The sequence below is a fragment of the Osmerus mordax genome, chromosome 14 (genome assembly GCF_038355195.1).
Source record: "Osmerus mordax isolate fOsmMor3 chromosome 14, fOsmMor3.pri, whole genome shotgun sequence".
Lineage (NCBI taxonomy): Eukaryota > Metazoa > Chordata > Actinopteri > Osmeriformes > Osmeridae > Osmerus > Osmerus mordax.
In genome coordinates, this window is record NC_090063.1 from 12,784,140 (window position 1) to 12,804,512 (window position 20,373).

Genomic DNA, 20,373 nt, shown 5'->3' on the forward strand with positions numbered 1-20,373 from the left:
CACAATCAATGAGGAACAAATCTGAACCAATTATTATAAAGGATGCACGTAATTCAATTGGATATTACGAGATTTGGAATATAGCAAATGAACAACACACAATAAATCTAAACTCTTTACAAATGACTAAACCAGTTTTGCTGCTATTTTTCCAGCATTTCTTTAGGGCAATTTTATTTTTAAATTGTATAACATTGTATATACATGTTAATCTCACTTGAAAGCACTTTTAGGCAGGTTCCCACAGCTGTCTGTGGTTCAGCATGTGCTGTTTAGAAAGCAGACATGCCGGTTAGGCTCGTACGCATGTAGCTAAGTGTAGTGTTTAACTCTGGGCAGTCTTTAGAGAGTGTATATACAGTGCTTTCCCAAGCCTCTGTTCATCGATTCCCTAAGGGACGATTTCCTTAGTCACATAGAGTCCCTCCATCCACAGCTTCCCATAGGAACACAGCTAACACATAAATACAAATGTAGAATTGTTTTAGCTGTTAAACTTAATATTTGTCATGTCATTTGCAGCAGCCTGTTTTGTCTGTGGTTGTTAAGTGTAAACAATTACAGGGAAAGGATGAGAGGGGTTCTCACACAGTTATGTGGAAGCAGGTCTCTGTTTTGTCTGAAGCTAGTTTTATGTGAAACATAAGTTGAAACATCTCAGACATCTAGATTGCTGAGTCATCATGGCCTTTGCCAGTCAGTACATCACTTGTGACATGCTGTGGATGTCCATCGTGGCAATTCAAAACAATTAAAATACAATTTCTCAAACCCGCAGCAGCCATCTCCATAAACTTCCAGAGAAACTTTGTCTCTCTCCGGTAACTGTAAGTGGATGTCACCTACCTCCATGACACTGTGTGGAGCATGCCCAGTGTGCACAAAATGTCTTAATTTATAAGCCCAACATACAATTATGGCCACAAATGAAAATGAATGTGGTCACTCACATCAATTTAAGATATGCAGAAGGAGAATGGTTATACTCCAGTTGAGTCCAAATCTGGTTTTTGACCTCCTTATGATCTCCTTTTCTTTCTTTTTTCCCCATACTCGTAATTTCAGAGAAGAGAAGATTTATAACAGTTTGATGTCTATTTCTTGTCTTTCTACTCTTTGTTTTGTCTTGCCAAAAGGTGAATTTTCGACCCAGCTTCTGTCAAGTTCTCTCTCTCTGTCCAAGAATGGAGAAATTTATTTGTTGAGCATTCATCCTTTCTCCATTTTCTCTTCCTCCTTCCAATACAGTTTCAAATTGTCCCCGAACAACCACAAACCACTTACACATTCCTGGGTGTCATAAGTCAGGCAACAATGACAGAGACAGTTCAGGTTGAGTTCAGATCTCCTTCAGTCTTCATCAACTCTCTGGCTGGAACAGGCCTCCAAAATGGCTGCCTTAAGGGGACACGAAACATTACATTACATTTATTAATTTAGCAGACGCTTTTATCCAAAGCGACTTCCAAGAGAGAGCTTTACAAAAAGTGCATAGGTCAATGATCATAAACAACGAGATAGCCCCAAAAAACATTGCGGGAAGCCAAAACATGAGCATACATTGTGATAAGCAACCAAGTGCCAATGGGAAGAAACATAAGAGCAAGTAGTTAAACAAGTTACAAATTAAACAACATGAACCTCAGAAGTGCAAGAGTGTACCTGTAGGAAAGCAAGCAACAATTATATAATGTACAGCGAGTACAAGTTGTTAAGTCAGTTACAACTTACCAACAAGTTACAACTAACCCACCCAACATTAAGGACGCAGCGATTACAACTGCACGAGGCCTTGGCCAACAACCCGTATCTCCACGTCGGTGATTAGGAGGGCAGGGCCGCATACAAGCTCATGTCCTGCCTGCATTAACTTGGCAGTGCCCTCTGTGCCCATTTCCTTGACTTTAATCCTTCTAAACACAGGAAACACCAGTCGATATGACAGAGTTCTCTCTGTATGACTTCCTCTGCCCCTGAGACCGAGAAACAGATAAGACAAACTGCTGCCTTCTCTGAGGGGGACTTACTACTGGGATTACTCTAAAACTCTAAAACAACATTCAATAGAAAATGAACTTCAAGCAGAGTGCGTTGACAGAATCATCAATCTTACATGACCATCAACCCTTGCAGCTGTGAACATGCACTCCTGCTTGATGTCGTGGAGAGTTCACAGCTGAGTTTCCTGGTCCTAATTGTTCACACAGGTGGGCCCCTAAGCATGCTGAGGAAGTCTACTGAGCACCATAATTATGGAGGTCAAAGGACATTTCGATGCTTGAGGTTAATCGACCATAGTGTCTCTTAGTTATGCACATCCCACAATGAAGAGCAATCAGTGCTTATTTGGCAGATTAAGCAGCTGAGTAACAGTAGCACCATCAGTAAATCTCATGGTTTTGAGATTAAATTATTGCATTTATTGGTCCTCCTACCAAAATGATTTTCTAATTAATCTTTTAACCTGGCTCTCAGTCAGAATAAACATTGTTTGTCTGCAACTCATTTCTATATTAATCGAACACACACCCTTGCATGCATGCACACAAACAAGCCTCCACAAGCACACACACACACACAAGCCATCTCCCATCAGTGTCATAATCACTGCCAGACGGTGTTTGTCCTCTGCCCTGTGACCCTTGTATCTCTGACCCCTGCCGGCCTCCATCCCTCTCTCACACAAACACAGGCTGGACGATCCTGGGGAGGATAAGGTCCTGGGAGTTACCCGCACTGGCCAACAGAGCATCCTACCCCAGGAGAAGGTCATATTTTTGGGCAGCAGGGCCCAAGTAGTCCCTGTGGTCCATTAATCACCACGGAAGATAAACAAAGCCATTCCAGGAACGGTGATGCATCATGTACAAAGCTCTCTGCAAATAAGAACATTCCACAAAAGGATATCTCTTAGGGAACGGTCAATTAATGGAGATTAATTATATTCTTAATGAAACTGAATAAAATACAGTCATAAAAGTAATTGACTGGGATTAATTTTTTTGTTACAGTTCAAGCTCTGATGCTGTGTGAACCGTCCTTTTAGTGGAAACTAGTTTCATGATTTGATATTTGACTGTGAAAATGTAATATAAGGTAACATTTGCAGTCAATTCCAGGTCAATTGTACTCTGTGTGAGATTTAGGTCAGGCCTTCTCTTTGTCCTTATAAGTCCTCTATGAAGTTCTTTACAGCGATCCTTCTGAGGCTATAAAGTGTCTGTCTAGTAATCTTTTATAGATGGTCTGAGGAGAAAAAGACTTACCCTGCTTCACAAGGTAGATGAGTCATGGAAATAACATGGCACTAGAACTTTTTCTCCATGCTTGGGTAAGATGTCGAGCAGAATAAAATCAAATAACCTCCCCCAGAACTAACACCAGGTGTCTTACTGTAAAGTGGAAACATAAAGAGAGGCTGGGATGTTAACCGTTTCAGAGAACTAGTGGTCCCATCTGCACTTGTGGCTCATTAACAGTGTCTGAGGTTTCAACCAGCATACCTCCCATTCTGTGATTGTTTATTAATAGAATAATTCACAACCACACTGAATTTTAAGAATTCTCTACATCCAATTAGACTGTGCTGCATGTTCTTTTGTGACTATACTTATGTGTAAAAATAGTATAAAAAGGTATTTACATTAGCATGCCTTTATTTATTGTGTATGAACAGGTGCATCCAACACCACATGTGTATGTTTTTACAACAGTGAGAACAATGCACTTGGTGTTCAACCATTCAGATCAGACAGGATGATAGGAAGGCTTTTGTGATTACAGTAAGTGTTGTGACTGTACTCACCACTGTTCTCCCCAAGGTCTGTCCTGCCCCCAAGACATAAATATTTCCTCCGCCTTCAGTCACTGCCTGACTCCAGTCTAAAGCATTCACAACAGACTCCGGCCTTTCAAACAAGCAGGTTAACATTGATTTTACCCAGGAGTTACATAAACTGATATATAATTGTATTTTACTTGGAGCCTCAGTATTTAATCCTCATAACAATATGCTGAGTTTAAAAGCCTAACCTTCAAACAAGTGAGGCTTTCCTTCGAAGATATTTGGCTCTTATTTTCAGACATCGCTTCACCCCAGTATGCTTGACTAGGTTTTGCTACGAAGCCAAAGGACCAAAACCACAGTCTTCTACTCAAACATCTACATTCAGACTGAACGTTGACTAACTCTTTTATAAATGTTAAAGCTCAGAAATAAAAGCATAACGACAAAGATAAAGTCATCTTCCAGGGGTTTAACAACAACACAAGAGCTAACGGCGCGTTAACGTGCCCATGTGGTGGACATCAAAGTCGAGCGCAAAACTGTTTGCAATCAAGTGGAATAAGTAGAGGGTGGGGGTCGAGAATAAAACGTTCTAGAAAAACAAAGGTTGGTTTGTATGGAAAAGCAGCTGGCTATGAGATGCAGTAGGAAATTGTAATGAAAACGTCCGCCTCAGCAGTATGAGAGGTTGAGAGAGGCCACTTTGACAAATTAACATAATTAACTATTAGGCTAGCTTCTCTATGCGGTAGCTAGCAGAGATCAATGGTACGATTCGCTGCTTCGGCTTCTGGGCACTTGACGTTCGTCGGATAAGACCTGGCTCGCCATTTGCTTCCATATGCTTGGAGTTTATCTCCCTTTAACTTTGTCGTTTTATGTACAAGTATATCATTCACAGAGTTTTTCATCTCTGCATTGTTCTTCTGTCCAGTCAACTCCCTTCAAAGGCTGCATTTACCCTAGCAGATGGAGACAATTGGAGGGTAAAATGCATTCAAAGACCGCTCTTCATGATTGATATCTGTCTGACTGACCTCCATACGTGGAACGTGGGAGTTCTACCTGGTGAATCCACCATCTCTGCCTCCTGTCTTTCGGCTTCGCTGAATTTGTGATTTTTGGCGTTGGCCAGTCTGGCTTCGCAGCTGTGTTTATGACGAGCACTCCACGTTTAAATTGACTACATATGGTGACCAGACACCGATGTGAATGCTTCTGACCATAGGATCTCTCCCTAGTCCATGACTCAAAATCCTGTTTGTTTTCCACCAGAGATTCCATGAGGACATTATGAATGGTTTTCACTGTGGGTATAGGTAATGGGAGTCAGGTGGCTGAGCGGTTAGGGAATCGGGCTAGTAATCAGAAGGTTGCTGGTTCAATCCCCGGCTCTGTCAAATGACGTTGTGTCCTTGGGCAAGGCACTTCACCATACTTGCCTCGGGGGAATGTCCCTGTACTTACTGTAAGTCGCTCTGGATAATAGAGTCTGCTAAATGTAAATCTTACGATTATAATAGTATTGGTTCAACTTAACAGATGGTATTTGCCACCAATCGCAATAGGCAAGTGAGTGGGACTTTCCTGCCACCAGATAGGCATGTCATGACAGGCATCAATATATTTGAAGGTGAACAAAGTTTTTCAGTGATGAACTTAGGATGAGAAATGGAATTTAGTTTCAATCACTCCTTTAGCATTTACAAAAAAAAATCATAACCTTCATGGCCTTCTTGCTCTGCCTCCAATTCCCCATAATCCTTCTAGACACTTCATCAGTTATCTATATCCCCCTCTCCATAGTCAAGTCAGGGGCCACTGTTGAAGGCTAATATCTGTAGTGAAGCCTTCAGACGGCCTTCACCCTACGGCTTATCTGTCTGGAGAGGCCCTCTCATTTCCTGAACGCCACAGTCAAATGCTGTTTGGCGGACTGGGCTGCAAGTATGATAGATAGATAGATAGACTGTAAAAAAACGAAAGCAACGGTACATTTCAAGACAGCCAATTAAGGCCACATGTGATATCAACCATCCTAGTGATTGACTGTAAACTATTTTTTTTTTTCATGTTGTTCATTTCTAGAACCAGTGCTTTGGCAGATCCACTTATGTAGCCATGTCAAGACGTGTGTCTTGAATGTGTATCCAAACCTTTTTCTAGAGGAGATACCCGAACTACAATAGGTTCAGACTCTCTTTCTTATCAGCTATATATAGAGCATGTTTGACATGTGACAGATTAAGACATCAGGAACTTCAGGACTGGGAATGCATCTGTATCTGTAATTGCCTTGTCTAAGACACTGCTATCATACACTCTGCTGCTCCCAGACCACGCTATCATTAGAAAGAGGACCATACTTATATGGCAGTTCACTTCACTGTCTGTTTGGGCAGAGATGCACCTACCTGCAAAAGAACTGTCATTATTGCACTGGTACATGGGTAAAAGGGAGACTAAGAATTATCAGACTACTATTATTGTTATTTAGTAATATTAGTAATAATAATAATAGTAATAATAATAGTTGATCATGCATCTATATACCGGTACTTATGAGGTCAATGACAACTCCAACTATGAGATAACAAAAGAACCTTGTAATAAAACCTTTCTAATATTCCAAGTACCATGGAAACTCATGGGAGACATATTGGAGAATCAACAGCTGTCATTAAAGCTGACATAGTTTTTACATGTTGGAAGGGGGAGGCTGTTCAGGAGGAGAACCATCCCTCGTGCAGGAAACCAAATGTATTCCCAGTCTTATTAGGGAGACAGATAGGAGCCACACTTCTCATGCCCTTCGACCTTGGACTGTCCGTAACACACAGAAATAACAGACAACTTCCTGTCAAACCTAATTTAACATCACTTGTTTGGAATGGAAAGTCCAAAGGCCAAAATGTTTGAAATGACATTCTGATTGAATATTCTATTTTAAAGCACTCCCAGAGTAAATGAATATCCATGTATTTTACAACAGTCACTATTCACAGAATGCTACATAATTTCTCATCATGAATGGCTTGGGTCTCAAATACTAGAATTCAAATATTGACTACCCTGTTATCAAGATGCTTCCAAAACAGACATATTCTTGGAATCTGTTTTTCTTTCTTGCTTGAACTTTTCTTTACTTAATCTATATGCCCCAAATTTAACCACAACACTGTATGAATGTCATTATGCTGTTCTACACAATGTCACTCCTTGTCACAATAAAATTGGCCTCAAACTTTTTTTTTTTTTTCCTTTTAGAGCAAGTGCCCCAGTTAAGAAATTGCTTACATCCCACTCAGTCTTGGGCTGGGTTGAAATTTCCCACAGGGTATGTACCAATAGGCTGAGAGCACACTTCGACAGATGCCATCAGAGAACAAGCATATGAATTACTAGGCAGCCTGCCATCTTTGAGTTCAGACAGAATGGCATTAATACCTGATTAAGACCCAAACAACAACACAACAACAACATGAAAGCCAAAGCAACTGGGACCAGGTAAAGGTTTCATCATTTATATATTAATGGATTTATTAACAAAGACTCAGCCACACTCTCAAAAGTTAAAATGCCATAGAAGCTGCCAGCAACCAGGGGACTATAGAAAAAATAAAAACAATTCAGATCCTGTCAGCAAATCACATTCCAATGAATAAAATATTTGCCACTGTTGACCATAACTAATTCAGGAGCCATGATATATTTATGGATACAATTAAAGAAAACACAATCCCTTTAAATTTAAATGACAGTAAATATTAGCATTACCCAATTAAGTCACACTTTATATTAAGGAGGTAAAGTACCTCAGCAAGTGAACAGTGATTCAATGGGTAGAGGCATCCAACTTATTAAATCTGTATAATTAGAATCTTAAAAGTCAAATTTTAAACTAATGAGGGCATGCTTTGTTTGCTGTTTCAACATTGTTATATGATTAATAAATAGTCAAGAAATGGCATCAAATATCTATTATGACAAATACGAAGTGTTGTATCATTAAAAGTTTATATTTTCCTTTTGATTTTATTATTTTGACGTGGACACGCATCAGAAATGAAAACAACGTTTACTGTTCCACATAAATATTTTCATTTTACAAGGTAATATTTTCCACAGGAGTACTGATAACGGCACACACTGTTTCCATTAGAGCGAAGGTGAAATCGTCAACCTTGTATAATGAAATGATTAGTGCAACATGACCTTTGTGGAGACTGAGAAAAGCATAGGCCTGGAGCATACTGCTGTAACAGGCTACAGAGGAGGCAATGGAAACCCAGAGACGGTGTAGGAAATGAGGATTATCTCTGAGAAGGTCAAAAAGATGTCTGGATATCAGGTTTTGGCAAATAGTTTGGACGCATGCAAAGCCTGAGGGCCGCAGCTTTACTTGTGCACGCGTGAGAGTTGGTGTGCAAATTCGTTGGGGCCATGGGTGTGTTTCTTACTTGTACATGTGTGTACATGTGCGAGAACAACGTAAAGGTTGTGAAGTGGCCCCTACGTACGTGATGTATTTGAATGTTTCACATGAGATGGGGGCCATTTCGTAGCACACTACTTGACTACTTGAACACATGCACTACCAAAACACTATGTCCGGTGTGAGCAGCCAGCCTCGAGCAGCATCTGTCTAAACTCTGGAAGAGAGGGGGGAGGGTGGTCTGTATCAGCTCTCCTCCTGCTTTCAGACAACATATTGATAAAGGGCCCATTTGCTAAGTGTTCGGTTATGGAGCAGATAATGGACACTGACGTAGAGTAAAAAGTCGCAGCGCTTTGTTATTTAGCAATGCACACCTTGCCAAGTGCACCGTGTACGCCCAGGACTACAACCACAATGATTTTATTTCGTTTACGGGTGCTCTGTAAATGTAGATTCTACAGAGTCAATAGCATACCCATTGTATAGCATTATAAAATGGAAAACCAAAGACTCTCGATCTCATAGACCTTATGAGACCTTGCTCGCAGTGCTAACGGTAAATAAAAAGGAAGAGTTTACTTTTCTTCGGCCACCCACAGAGTTTTCCTTTTAGGAAGTTAATAGACGTTTATGGGGTTTTCTCCCACTCCCTTTCCTCTGCTTCCATCTCTCATTTGAAGTTTATCAGACTTCTGTCAAGAGCGCACGGACACCCAGATCCCGCCTTCCTCCCTTTCGATTAAATCTTTGTTTCCTTCAGTGTGAGGACACAGTCTTGCGTGTGTATACAAAGCACGGGATGAGAAAGGAGAGAGATGGAGAGATTTGAAAAGAGAGAGAGAAAAAGAAAGAGAGTGGAGAGGGAGAAGGGGGCATATTAGGGAGATGATGAGTTCCCAGATGCCCCTGTGCCTGAGTGCAGCGCAATGTAGGTCTTTTTTCTCTCTCCCGAGCAGTGAGTGTGTGTGTGGGGGGTGGATGAAGTTTCCTTTGGGGGGCTGGGGCTGTTACCGAGGGGAGGGGGGAAATTTACTATCCCACCCAGTCAAAGTACTGCGCTGCTGCACTGACTCACACCCACCCACATACACACACATGTAAACACACACACACACTCTGAACTCTCCGCAGGAAGAAACCCTGAGCCATAACGCAGAGGCACCTCGGAGCAGACTGACGCGTTGTGCAAACCAAGTGGGATACTCCCTGACTTTGATAGGCCGTTAATTACTCATGTGATGTGATACAGATGTCTGGGGGCTTCAGCCGAAAGTTCGCCTGACGGTTTCCAAAGGGGGGAAGGCAGGCATTTTAGAAGCGGTAGGTGAAAAACCAAAAAGGTATTTATAATTCATAAATGTATCAGCTTGTGTGCCGTCACCCGTTCCCAGTAGTGCCGTGCTGATGCTAAACTGTGATGCTACTTGAGGGCTGGCTGCTAAATAGTTCTTTGTGTACTTGGTGACAGTTGGGACTTTGAAGGGGAAGCACTCTTGGCTATAAGAGATGGTAGAGTTGTGATGGAGAAAGTGTTCAAAGTTGTAAAATGAAGACCAGAAGGGTAAACCTTTCTCACTTTTTAAAGTTTATTTTTATAGTCCTTTAAACACACTTTCAAATGTGTGGATTGAATCGTCCCACAGTAATTCTTTGAGATATTCATCACATTTTGACATTTCAAACCTGTACTACAAAACAACTTTTGTGAAAAACTGACAAGACTACAGATTTCCAATTATTTTATGCTAAAATAACTTGCTTATGTAACCACCGATTGGATAAATGAGAAACAGAAGGGGAATGCATGCTGAGGAAACCACGCTGATAAAAGCCAAGCAAGGGATGCATTGTCAAAACACCATAAAAAAACACCAAACCCTCTCTAGCCTGTAGCCACAGTCCTAACCACTCAAAGCCAGTTGCTGATTGTTACTTCCAGGAATGAGTGGAGGGAATGGCGATGACGAGTCCCTATTGTCTGACTGTAACTGATCCTGGCATATCCCATCTGTGCCTCCTTGGCCAATGTCTTCCTAAAATCTGAAGGAAGCTGTATGACTTCCTCTGAGCGGTTGGGGAACAGACAAATTATTGTTTGACAGACATATTTTGATCTGGAGTGCTTTCTGAGGCAATGCTTATGCAAAAACATATCTATGTAAAATTTATCATTTTGGAAGGAATCACATTTTGGTTCTTTGGTTTCTTGTGAAGTTTGAAATGACACTTCCCTTCTCTATTTCTCTTTTTCAGCTGTGTATATCGGGAACCCTTTCTCCTTATCTGTGAATCAAAGTGTGGAATGTGTTCTATAATGGGCTCCCCAGTCCAACATGTGTTGGCGCTAATACTCTGCATGGCAGCCAGAGCGATGTGTGAGACCAACACTACCGTGGACTCTCTCTCCGGCCTCCTCCACCACACCAGCCTCCATCCCCTGGGCTTCCACAGCACCAGTAGCCCCTTTCTGGAGCCCTTTCCCACCAGCCTCCATCAGGAGCTACTGGGGGACAAATCCGGAGCCCCAGCCTATGGACCGCATGTGAACTCCACAAAGATGAGACCGCCTAGATGCCATAAAGAAACCTCCATCAAGGACTACTTCAAGTACATCAACACTGTCATTTCCATCATTGTGTTTGTGGTGGGCATCGTGGGCAATGCCACCCTGCTAAGGATTATATACCAGAATAAGTGCATGAGAAATGGACCCAATGCCCTCATCGCCAGCCTGGCACTGGGTGACCTAATCTACATCACCATCGACATACCCATCAATGTGTACAAGGTGAGGCAGCCATTACATCCTTATATGTTGTGACAATGATGATGACACTGTGCCATTTCAATACACACTGTCTATAAGGAGACCACACCATTTGGAATGGCATTTAGGAAAGGGAGAACAAAAGATAAGGAGAGAGAACGAGAGAGAGACTTGCCCTAAAAATACACAGGAATCAGTGTGCTTGAACACACACCCCTGGGGTGACCTGCTTATCAATCAGTTGTCAAGCCTCAAGCCCTTATCTCCAATCAGGATTGACCTCTTCACTCACGCACTCAACAAAGTACATGCGTCAGTGATGATTCACATGGGTCACATGAGTCCTTTCACTCATTAAAAGACAGAGTGGTCCATTTCTCCTCATGTAATGGAGGCATGATGATATACAACGTTGTTGTAAAAACCCATGCCCACTACAGTAAATGTGTATATGCGATGGTTCTACTTAGTGTCAATGACTGGAGCAGGCATTTAAATCACACTGAATAGAGAATTAAAATAGAGGGAAATAAAAAGCTTTTTCAGCAAAAAGTCGGAAAAACCACCTGTTCGGTATTACTGCTGTGTTGTTCAGATCCCACTGTGTCAGCACATATGGTAGTACTGTGGTCCAAGGACAGAGCTTGAAGTACATGTGTGAAAAAAACCTTTCCTATTTGGTGTTTAGTTACACAGGAAAGGGTTGGGGTCACAATGTCTTTTTGTTTGGCCCTGAAAAAAGTGGCACTGAAGCATATATGTGGCTTAATTCTCTGGTGGGGTCGCACATGCACACGCACACACACACAAAACAGGTACACATCCAGTGCAGCCATTCCTTTTGTGAGGCCCCAGCTTCTTTCTGTAGAAGCTTGACGCTATTTCCAAAATTAAACTTCCCTCACACACTGACTGAAAACATTGGCGTGAGTCCGTTCCTCTTTTCCTCTGTCCCTCCACCCTCCTGCTCTTTGGACACTTTGATTAAAAGGAGTGCCCCAAGTAAACAATAGGGGTACCAGGATGCACCCGTGAAGTGCTTCCTCTGGCCTCAACTCTGAGAACATACGGTTAAACCCCCTCCCATCTATAGTTTTTTGGTTAAACCCTGTGAAATCCTGTTCAGGGAGAGTTGCCAAGACCACTTCAGACACAAAGCATTAAAGAGCAGTTTCCACACAACTGTCGTGAGTAGTTTAATTGGGTAAAGTATTATTTAAAGAGGCTATGGAAGATGTGCCTGGCAAGAAGTGCTTTGACAAAGTAAAAGAGAAAGAGTTCAGGGGATTAAACAATAAAACGGACAGGAAACAGTTATAAAACTGTTCCCAATCCCAAAACTACCATGACAGTTAATAATAAAAAAATAATTATTCATTAATGATGCTTGAAAATTATTTGTTTAGACATTATTGTACTGTGACATAAGACATAAGATAGATCCTTTGATGTCTCCTGGTATTTACCGACAGATGGAACCATCTAAGATGAATTAAAGAAGTAACCTTTGGGGCTGACTATGGTCTTTGTAGGTTCAAAGTTTGTCCGGTACCATCTGATGATGGCCACATGGGCCTACGGCTGGAGTGTTAGTCACTGACGACCATGCAACCCATCTGATGTGGTTTCCCCCTAGGTTGTTGTGAAATAGTAATTTATAGTAGCTGAAGACATTCACAAGTTGCAAAGGCATCATTTGTAAAAAGATTGCAAGGATTTGAACTTTCTTACTGATGTTTAGTAATCGTCTCTCTGTGGCTCAACTCTTCTTAGATTTTCTTGAGTGAGACCATTACTATGGTTAAATTATTTCAAAAATTCTAACTATACATGTGTACTGTACTTGAATGTAGGCCTAGAGGGAAGCACACACATTCTTACCAATCGTGCCGAATTTGAAGTAACCAACATGCTATTCCTAAGATTTTGAAGATGCTTTCAAAGAGATTGTAGAAGATTCAACTGACCGTATGTTCATGTTTTTATGGTCTCTCCCCAGCTACTGGTTTCACGATTTCCATTTGATGAAAGTGACTTTGGGGTGTGCCTATGCAAGCTGGTGCCGTTTCTGCAGAAGGCCTCTGTGGGCATTACGGTCCTTAACCTCTGTGCCCTCAGCGTGGACAGGTGAGTCTTTTTCAGGTTTGGTGAACGGTATTATCAGTGTTTTTGTTTTGTAGAAGGACTACAATATTTAGTCAATTACACTGTTCTGATGTGCATGTTCATCGGGCAAGGTCAACAGGTTAATAGTAAACATGGTTAACTCTCAGACAGTATAAGTGATTCTTCATTCCTCTGTATTCCTCAGAGACACATGAACAGCGGCAGTTCCCTGCAAAATAGTTATATGATCTTGTAAAGGCACGGGTTCTAATCTGTTCCAGACTGTACACTTGTCTGAAATGGGAAGGGGTCTCATAGCCAACTCACAGTCAAAACCTTTCATTTTGAGTGAGGTGCTTTTGCAGACGTAAAGGTTAATTCAAGTAGTTTAAAACTAATTCAAAAGAATATTCTATGGTATGGCCTCTTGTCAAAAGAAACAACTTCATTTATTCTTCATATTCATAAAGAGACCTAGAAATATTAATTCAACGATGAACAAGATGAATGACGTGCAGTGTTTTTTAAATACATTCTAACCAAATGTTTTAAATCTATTCAAAAACCAATATGTTAAGTGAGGCCGTGTATGACAAATTATAAAAGAAACGTGGCCACATTTTCTGATTTGATTCAATGGGAGCCATAGGATGGTAGTTACTAGTAAGCCCTTTATTTGAAATGGAAGCCAGTTTCACAGGGCGTTTATAAGGTCAATAGTAAAGAAACACTCCTATTGGGTAATTCTCTTCCTGTTCACTTCTTACTAGCTGAGTATGAGACACCATGCCACCTAGTAGCACACATGATTGTCTACCACATGATTATAAAGAGACCTTGGCTTCCTGAGAGATGTTTTGTTCTCAAAATAAAGATTAGTCATCCAAAGACAGGAATCTGTATGTGTCTGTCGCTCTATTATCTCGAGAACCGGGCACTGTTTAAAGTTGAAATCCCCCAGGAGTTTGAAGAAATAAATAATGTAAACGTGTTCGCTTCCAACTGCCACTGCGCTAGCGTTCACCGCCAATGGACACTGCACTAGCATGCGCCACCACTAGTTGCAAACGAATCAGAAAATATATTTTACCACCTGTGCTCTGAGAGGCACCAGTCTGTGCTTTCAGCTAGACTTGACTTGTCTATGCAGTTTGTACTCTTATCAACTAAGGGAACTTGTGTGGCTACAGTCCAGCTGTACTTTGCTCTGCGAGCCAGGAGACACAACTGAGATAAGAGATTAGGAGGCCTGTGCCGGGCCTCATGGGACAGGTGCCAAAGCTTGACGCAGGATACATATTTAACACTTCCCATCATCAGAAGAAAATTGGGCTTGTGAAAGAAAAAAACCCTGAACATTATAACTGAGTTACGTTCAAGAGCAGATGTTCTCCATTTGTTGTCAGGAAATGTGCAGCATATCTCATCTGGTCTACTTGCCTGTAACACCGTCACAGTTGTGTCTGTCTTTCTTCAGCATTTGAGGAAGAGAAAAAGGTGGATACATTACCACTTGGTGAAATATAAATGCCACCGTGTTGTTCTACAGGGATATTCAAATGTGTTATGAAAAATATATTGTTTTCGCCATAAAATCTTGATGGAGGGCTTTACTAAAACATTTCGACAAGCGGTTTCCCTTTATGAAACAAACAAGCAAACAAATATGTGGAGCTTGCAAACATAAGCCAACAGACAGCCCATGTCCCTGCCAACAAGGCTAGTTTGTTTAGAGCCATCACAAATTATAAATATTAGATTTTCAAGATAAACAATTGATCATCTCTTTTCATTAAATCTTAACATTTCAATCATTTTTTCCTGACTGCGCAGCTTATTGCGTTTGCTCTTCTGCCATGTACCAACATTAGAATATAATTGCATAATACACTTTAAAGCCCTTTGGCATTAATTAAATAAGCAAGGGAAATGCAGGATCTTATTTGTGTCCAATAACTGTGCTTCTAAAGAGAAAAAAATAAAGCTCTGCTGTTGATCTTGAACTACAGACACACAACTGTGTGTCTGTCTTACACTTTTGGTTGTGTGTGTCCCTCTGTGGCACCCGTAGGTACCGGGCGGTGGCATCGTGGAGCAGGGTTCAGGGCGTAGGCATTCCTCTACTGACCGCCATTGAGATCATCTCCATCTGGGTGCTGTCACTCATCCTGGCCGTGCCTGAGGCCATTGGCTTCAACATGATCACCTTCGAATTCAACAATATGACCATACGCACCTGCATGCTCAAACCCGAGTCGGCGTTCATTAGGGTAAGGGCACACTCTCGCCTTCCCTGCCCCTTTTCCCCTCCCATTCCCTTATTAATAATTGTTACCTGTTTCTTCCATGATTTTAAAAGGACTCATAACTGCTTATGCTGGCATGTATTACGAAATTAAATTCCATCTCCTGAACTTTTCATTGTCTAAAGAAATGCGACATGATTGTCAGGAGTAATGTTCAATGAATCCTTATTTTTCACAAAGAAATCTACCACTCTAACCCTCTCAACAACAACTGATGGAAAACACAATTCTCTATTGTCCTTTTTGTGGAAATCTGGAGATGACTTTCTTTGTTCACAAAGCCTAGGGTACATAATTGATTGCAGGACACAAGTACAATTATTCTGGACTGATACGTACTCCCCTTAAGCCGAGCCATATGTGTCTCCTCCACATATGGAGCACAGAGGGCCCTATTCAGTATGTTATCCCATATTGTGAGCTAACCATGCTAGATAGCCTTACTCTTTTCAACTTTCTGTTCAGTTTAATTAGATTGAACACAATACCATGGAACTAATTCTAGTCTTGTCTTAACTAAATAAAGTAAAAAATTCAGTGGTTCAAATTGCACGTGTTGTGGAAGGTTCAAAAGTGTTCATGTTAGTGTATTGGAGTCAGGTGACTGAGCAGTTAGGGAATCGGGCTAGTAATCAGAAGGTTGCTGGTTCAATTCCCCTGTCTTTCCCCAAAATGACGTTGTATCCTTGGGCAAGGCACTTCACCCTACTTGCCTCGGGGGAATGTCCCTGTACTTACTGTAAGTCGCTCTGGATAAGAGTGTCTGCTAAATGTAAATGTGTTGACTGTATATCATCTGTGTTTAAATCTATTGATGTGTGGTTGGGGTTCTGTTGCAGTTCTATATGAAAATAAAGGACTGGTGGCTGTTTGGGTTTTACTTCTGCGTTCCACTGACCTGCACCGCCTTGTTCTACACACTCATGACGTGCGAGATGCTGCACCGTAGGAAAGGCAGTCTGCGTATCGCCCTCAGCGAGCACCTCAAACAGGTCGGAAGAACACAATTACACTGGGGGTTCGAGTGTGTGTGCATGAGTGTGCATGACTCAGAGAGTGTGTATCGTTTGCAATTTCTGGACTTTTTCATTGCCTCAGAAGTTGACGTTACATAACCCAGACTATTTTTCTTAATCTCCCGGAGGACAGTGTGTAATGTCAGCTATTTGTGTCTGCAGAGACGGGAAGTGGCCAAGGCAGTCTTCTGTCTAGTCCTGATCTTCGCTCTATGCTGGTTCCCACTACATCTTAGCAGGATTCTCAAAAAAATGGTCTACCAACAGAATGACAAGGACCGGTGTGAACTGCTCAAGTGAGTGCAAGCTCCGACAGTATTTTCCCGATTATCTTACAGTTATACCACATTCCTTCACTGAAGTATAACCACCGCTGAAGAATGCTGTGGAAAGTTTTCTGTGAAACATCTAAGTGTCTAAGACACTTAATCGTATCAATTTTGGATTGCAAGGTGACCATGCAAAGTAACCGTGGTCGCAGAGCCTGTCTGTCATGAACAATCCTAACTGAATATGCTTGTACAAAAATACATTGGTCTAAATATAGTAACATTAATTCAGCCTAGTCCTAAAGTAAGAGAAAAGTCAATGAAGATCTCTATTACAAACGTTTTTAGTCTAGGACTAATCAGCAGATCACAATCCCTCTTGTTTCTTTCAGTTTCTTACTGGTCTTGGATTACCTCAGCATCAACCTTGCCACAGTCAACTCCTGTATAAACCCCATCATCCTCTACTTTGTCAGCAAAAAGTTCAAGAACTGCTTCAAGGTACATTACATCTCTATTCACACATTAACAGACACACACACACATACCTAAAATACACCCATACTGTATACTGAATCCTATTCCCAATGAAACCTTGTTGCCAGTAAAGCAAACATGGCCAGACCAATCTAACCACGACTGAGGGGGTGAGGTGATGGCAATGACATTCCATTAGGACAATGTAAAGACACATGGTGATTTATGAACCCATTTGTGGGTTGGGGTCGCATACTGCATATGTCTTTCAGGAGACCTGGGCTGGACAAATGCCATGACTCTGCTCTGGCTGTGCTCAAGGAGAGGGGGCCGGGGGGCATTCATGTACACTCCCGAACCCTTAACTGTGCCTCTTCCTGCTCCTCGACATAGCCAGAGGAATACTCTAGCATGCTGTAAAAGGCTAAAGCATAGTTTCCACAGTTTTAAAACCATCAAAACCATATAAAAACCTTAAATATATATGTTTTAATATATTATGTATTAGCCAACGCATTTTCACTTGTCCCCTTCCAGTCCTGCTTGTGTTGCTGGTGTCACTCGGAGAACCAGGTCACCAGCACAGGACACATGAATGGAACCAGCATCCAGTGTAAGAGCCCAGAGCCCAACAACCTCCACACTGACCGTAGCCTTCGAAAAGACAGCGACTAACTGACTAACATAGTGACTATGGCATCAGATCTCCACATGGACAGTGGTCCTACAACTGACCCCTGAAGCACTCCATATCTAAAAGGGTCAGAAGAGTCACCCCGGAGGCACTCCACATCTACAGGGGTCCAAGATGCCACCCAAGGGACATTCCATGCCGATCAACAGTCAGTTGAAAGACAGTCTGTGCCACAAACTCTGCAAGACTAAATGTAAATGACTAAATGTAAATGTAAGACCCAATTCTAATATCCATATGTTTCGTGCTCTTTCAAACATCAAGAGTAAGTGTATGAGTATATAGTCTGAGTGAAGCTATAATGTATTCTACAGCATTACCGTTTGTAAGTGTCCTACACTTTCCATACTTGCTGTTCCTGTTCCCATGGACAAGGGGAGCAAAGCTTGACTTTAAGAAAAAAGGAAAGGCAGGGGGATATGAAGAGGGGAGGGAGGGTAAAGAGGGAGTTCTAAAAGGATGCAGCTGAGCGTAGGCTATAAATTACCCCCAATCAGTAGCCAGGCGTGTTGTTCGCATAAAGGGCAGCACTGCTGGGACAGGCACAGGAAGGAAGGGCACAGTGGTCGCTGTCAGAGGGGATGATGGGAGAAGTGTGTCTCTGTGTGCGTGTGTATCCATGCGATCATACATGTGTGCAAGTTTGTGTACCTGCGTGTGTGTGTGTGTGTGAACATGTACAGAACCAGTCAAAACTTTTGACTGGTACTGTATGTGTGCGTGTGTTGTTCCCAAGAGTCAAGCTGTGGCGCTCAGAGATGTTAGAGAGAAAGAAGAGCTCACGTTATATTGTACTTTAATATTGTAGTTGCTTGCTGTGGTTTATAACCTTCTCATTGAGCTAGTCTCAAGATATCGATCTCTGTGGTATAGCTTTAAACAGTACATAACCAAAGATCATTTTCATAAATTGTAAATCTTGCTGTGTTGTAATATTCAATAATTTTTTGTTTAAATGTTTGTATTATTGGTTTGTTGTCCAGTTTTAGATTGGATAAAAGGAACAATACTTTTTGAAGAACGAAAAGGTGCAACAAATGTCACCTTGAATATCCCTGAACAGCCTTAAGCAGACCAACTTTCACAGTGTTTTCACTGTTGAGCCAGTAAAGTTAACCACTGTTCTCTTGGCCTTCCACCCAAAGGGTAATGATGACAAGCTAGCTCTCAGAACATGTCCAGATGCAAGAAACATAAAACCGCAAAGTCAAAAGTTATAATTAACTTTGAGTGCACCATAAGGGCTAGTTGTAAAAGGTCTCTTATACTTACCCCCCCAAAAAAGTTATACAACTTTTATTCCTGCTAGACTGTGAAGTTTGCAAGAAAGTGTCAGCTTTTAGAGCCAAGTGGTTTGAAACATTAATCTAATCCTCTATATCCTATATGTAAAATATAATTTTGTTTACTTTTTTTTACTTTTAGTTTATTGAACTCTGAATGTAGTTATTATTTGTCTGATACCTGAGGCAGTTAGTCTTTCAGCGATATACTGAGAGCATACCAGTTAAACATCATATCATAGTTCAAAACATATCAGCTTACTAAAGATATGCTGCAATGACAAGTAAATTAACCTGTGTATGTTAAATATGAATGTACAGTTTGTTTCTCTGTGCGAGTGTGCGAGTGCGTGGCAGGGTTTGTATGTTTATTTCCAAGTGCACATGTGCATGTGCTTGTCAGTGATTGTGTTTAATTTGATTTCTTGCACTTTTTCAGTTGGAGTGTTGAGCACTATATGGAGCAGAACAGACATCAGCTTTGAATTGTTTACAATAACAGTCATTTCAATAACATGGTATTATTTAGAAAAATAATTATGAGGATTTAAATTCTTCTATAGGAAATTGTATTGTTGAATTTTTTTATTGACAAAAATGTGTATCACTTAAAATGTTGCTCCTTACTCTAATAAAAACATATTTGTGTATGTACAAATGCCAATTATTCAGAACAAGCGTATAGTGAAGAACACTGAGATTAACATGCAATCCTCGTCTCAAAGAAAGTAGATTCCTTCAGCTGACATCTCAAGAACTACCAATATTTTTCTTAAGAGGCAGTTGATGGTTTTCTCAGTGTCTGGGAGAAAAGGAAGTATCGGTCTGGGAGTGATTTGAATGAGTGACCTCTGACCTGCTTGGCATACGGAGCCTTCAGGGTTAACCCATGTCAACAGAGAGGATGTGAAAGGCTGGGAGAGACCAGAGGGAATGTGATCCCTAAGAGAGGCTTTTTGTCAGTTGCCAAAAGAGGATCTCTTGAAGTACACAACTGGTCTCGATTTTAATCAAGTTTTGCTTCAAAACAGGTTTGATATTTGGGCTTAGTTTACAGCTCAATAATAATAGTAATAATAATTCCATAATATGGAAATAATTTACATTTCATAAGCAAAGTACTAGATAAGGTGGATTGTTCTGATATGTTTTGTATTGCATATGTTTTTCTTTCACATTTGTGTTTTTGATTGCGAGCCAAAGGAATCTATTTGCTTAATTATGGATTTC

General features: G+C 41.2%; 1 protein-coding gene across 2 annotated transcripts; it reads left to right on the forward strand.

Annotated features, from left to right (window-relative positions):
• Window positions 1–9,378: 9,378 nt before the first annotated feature.
• Window positions 9,379–19,824, forward strand: ednraa (endothelin receptor type Aa). 2 transcript variants are annotated; one of them, XM_067250649.1, is made up of 8 exons: window positions 9,379–9,565; window positions 10,479–11,013; window positions 12,992–13,119; window positions 15,170–15,368; window positions 16,244–16,396; window positions 16,583–16,716; window positions 17,082–17,190; window positions 17,704–19,824. In XM_067250649.1, the coding sequence occupies exons 2-8, from the start codon at window positions 10,528–10,530 to the stop codon at window positions 17,839–17,841; spliced, it is 1,347 nt and encodes a 448-aa protein (XP_067106750.1). In that variant the 5' UTR covers window positions 9,379–9,565; window positions 10,479–10,527; the 3' UTR covers window positions 17,842–19,824. The 2 variants fall into 2 exon arrangements, with proteins under 2 accessions (XP_067106750.1, XP_067106749.1); XM_067250648.1 differs by having other exon boundaries at window positions 9,379–9,545.
• Window positions 19,825–20,373: the final 549 nt, after the last annotated feature.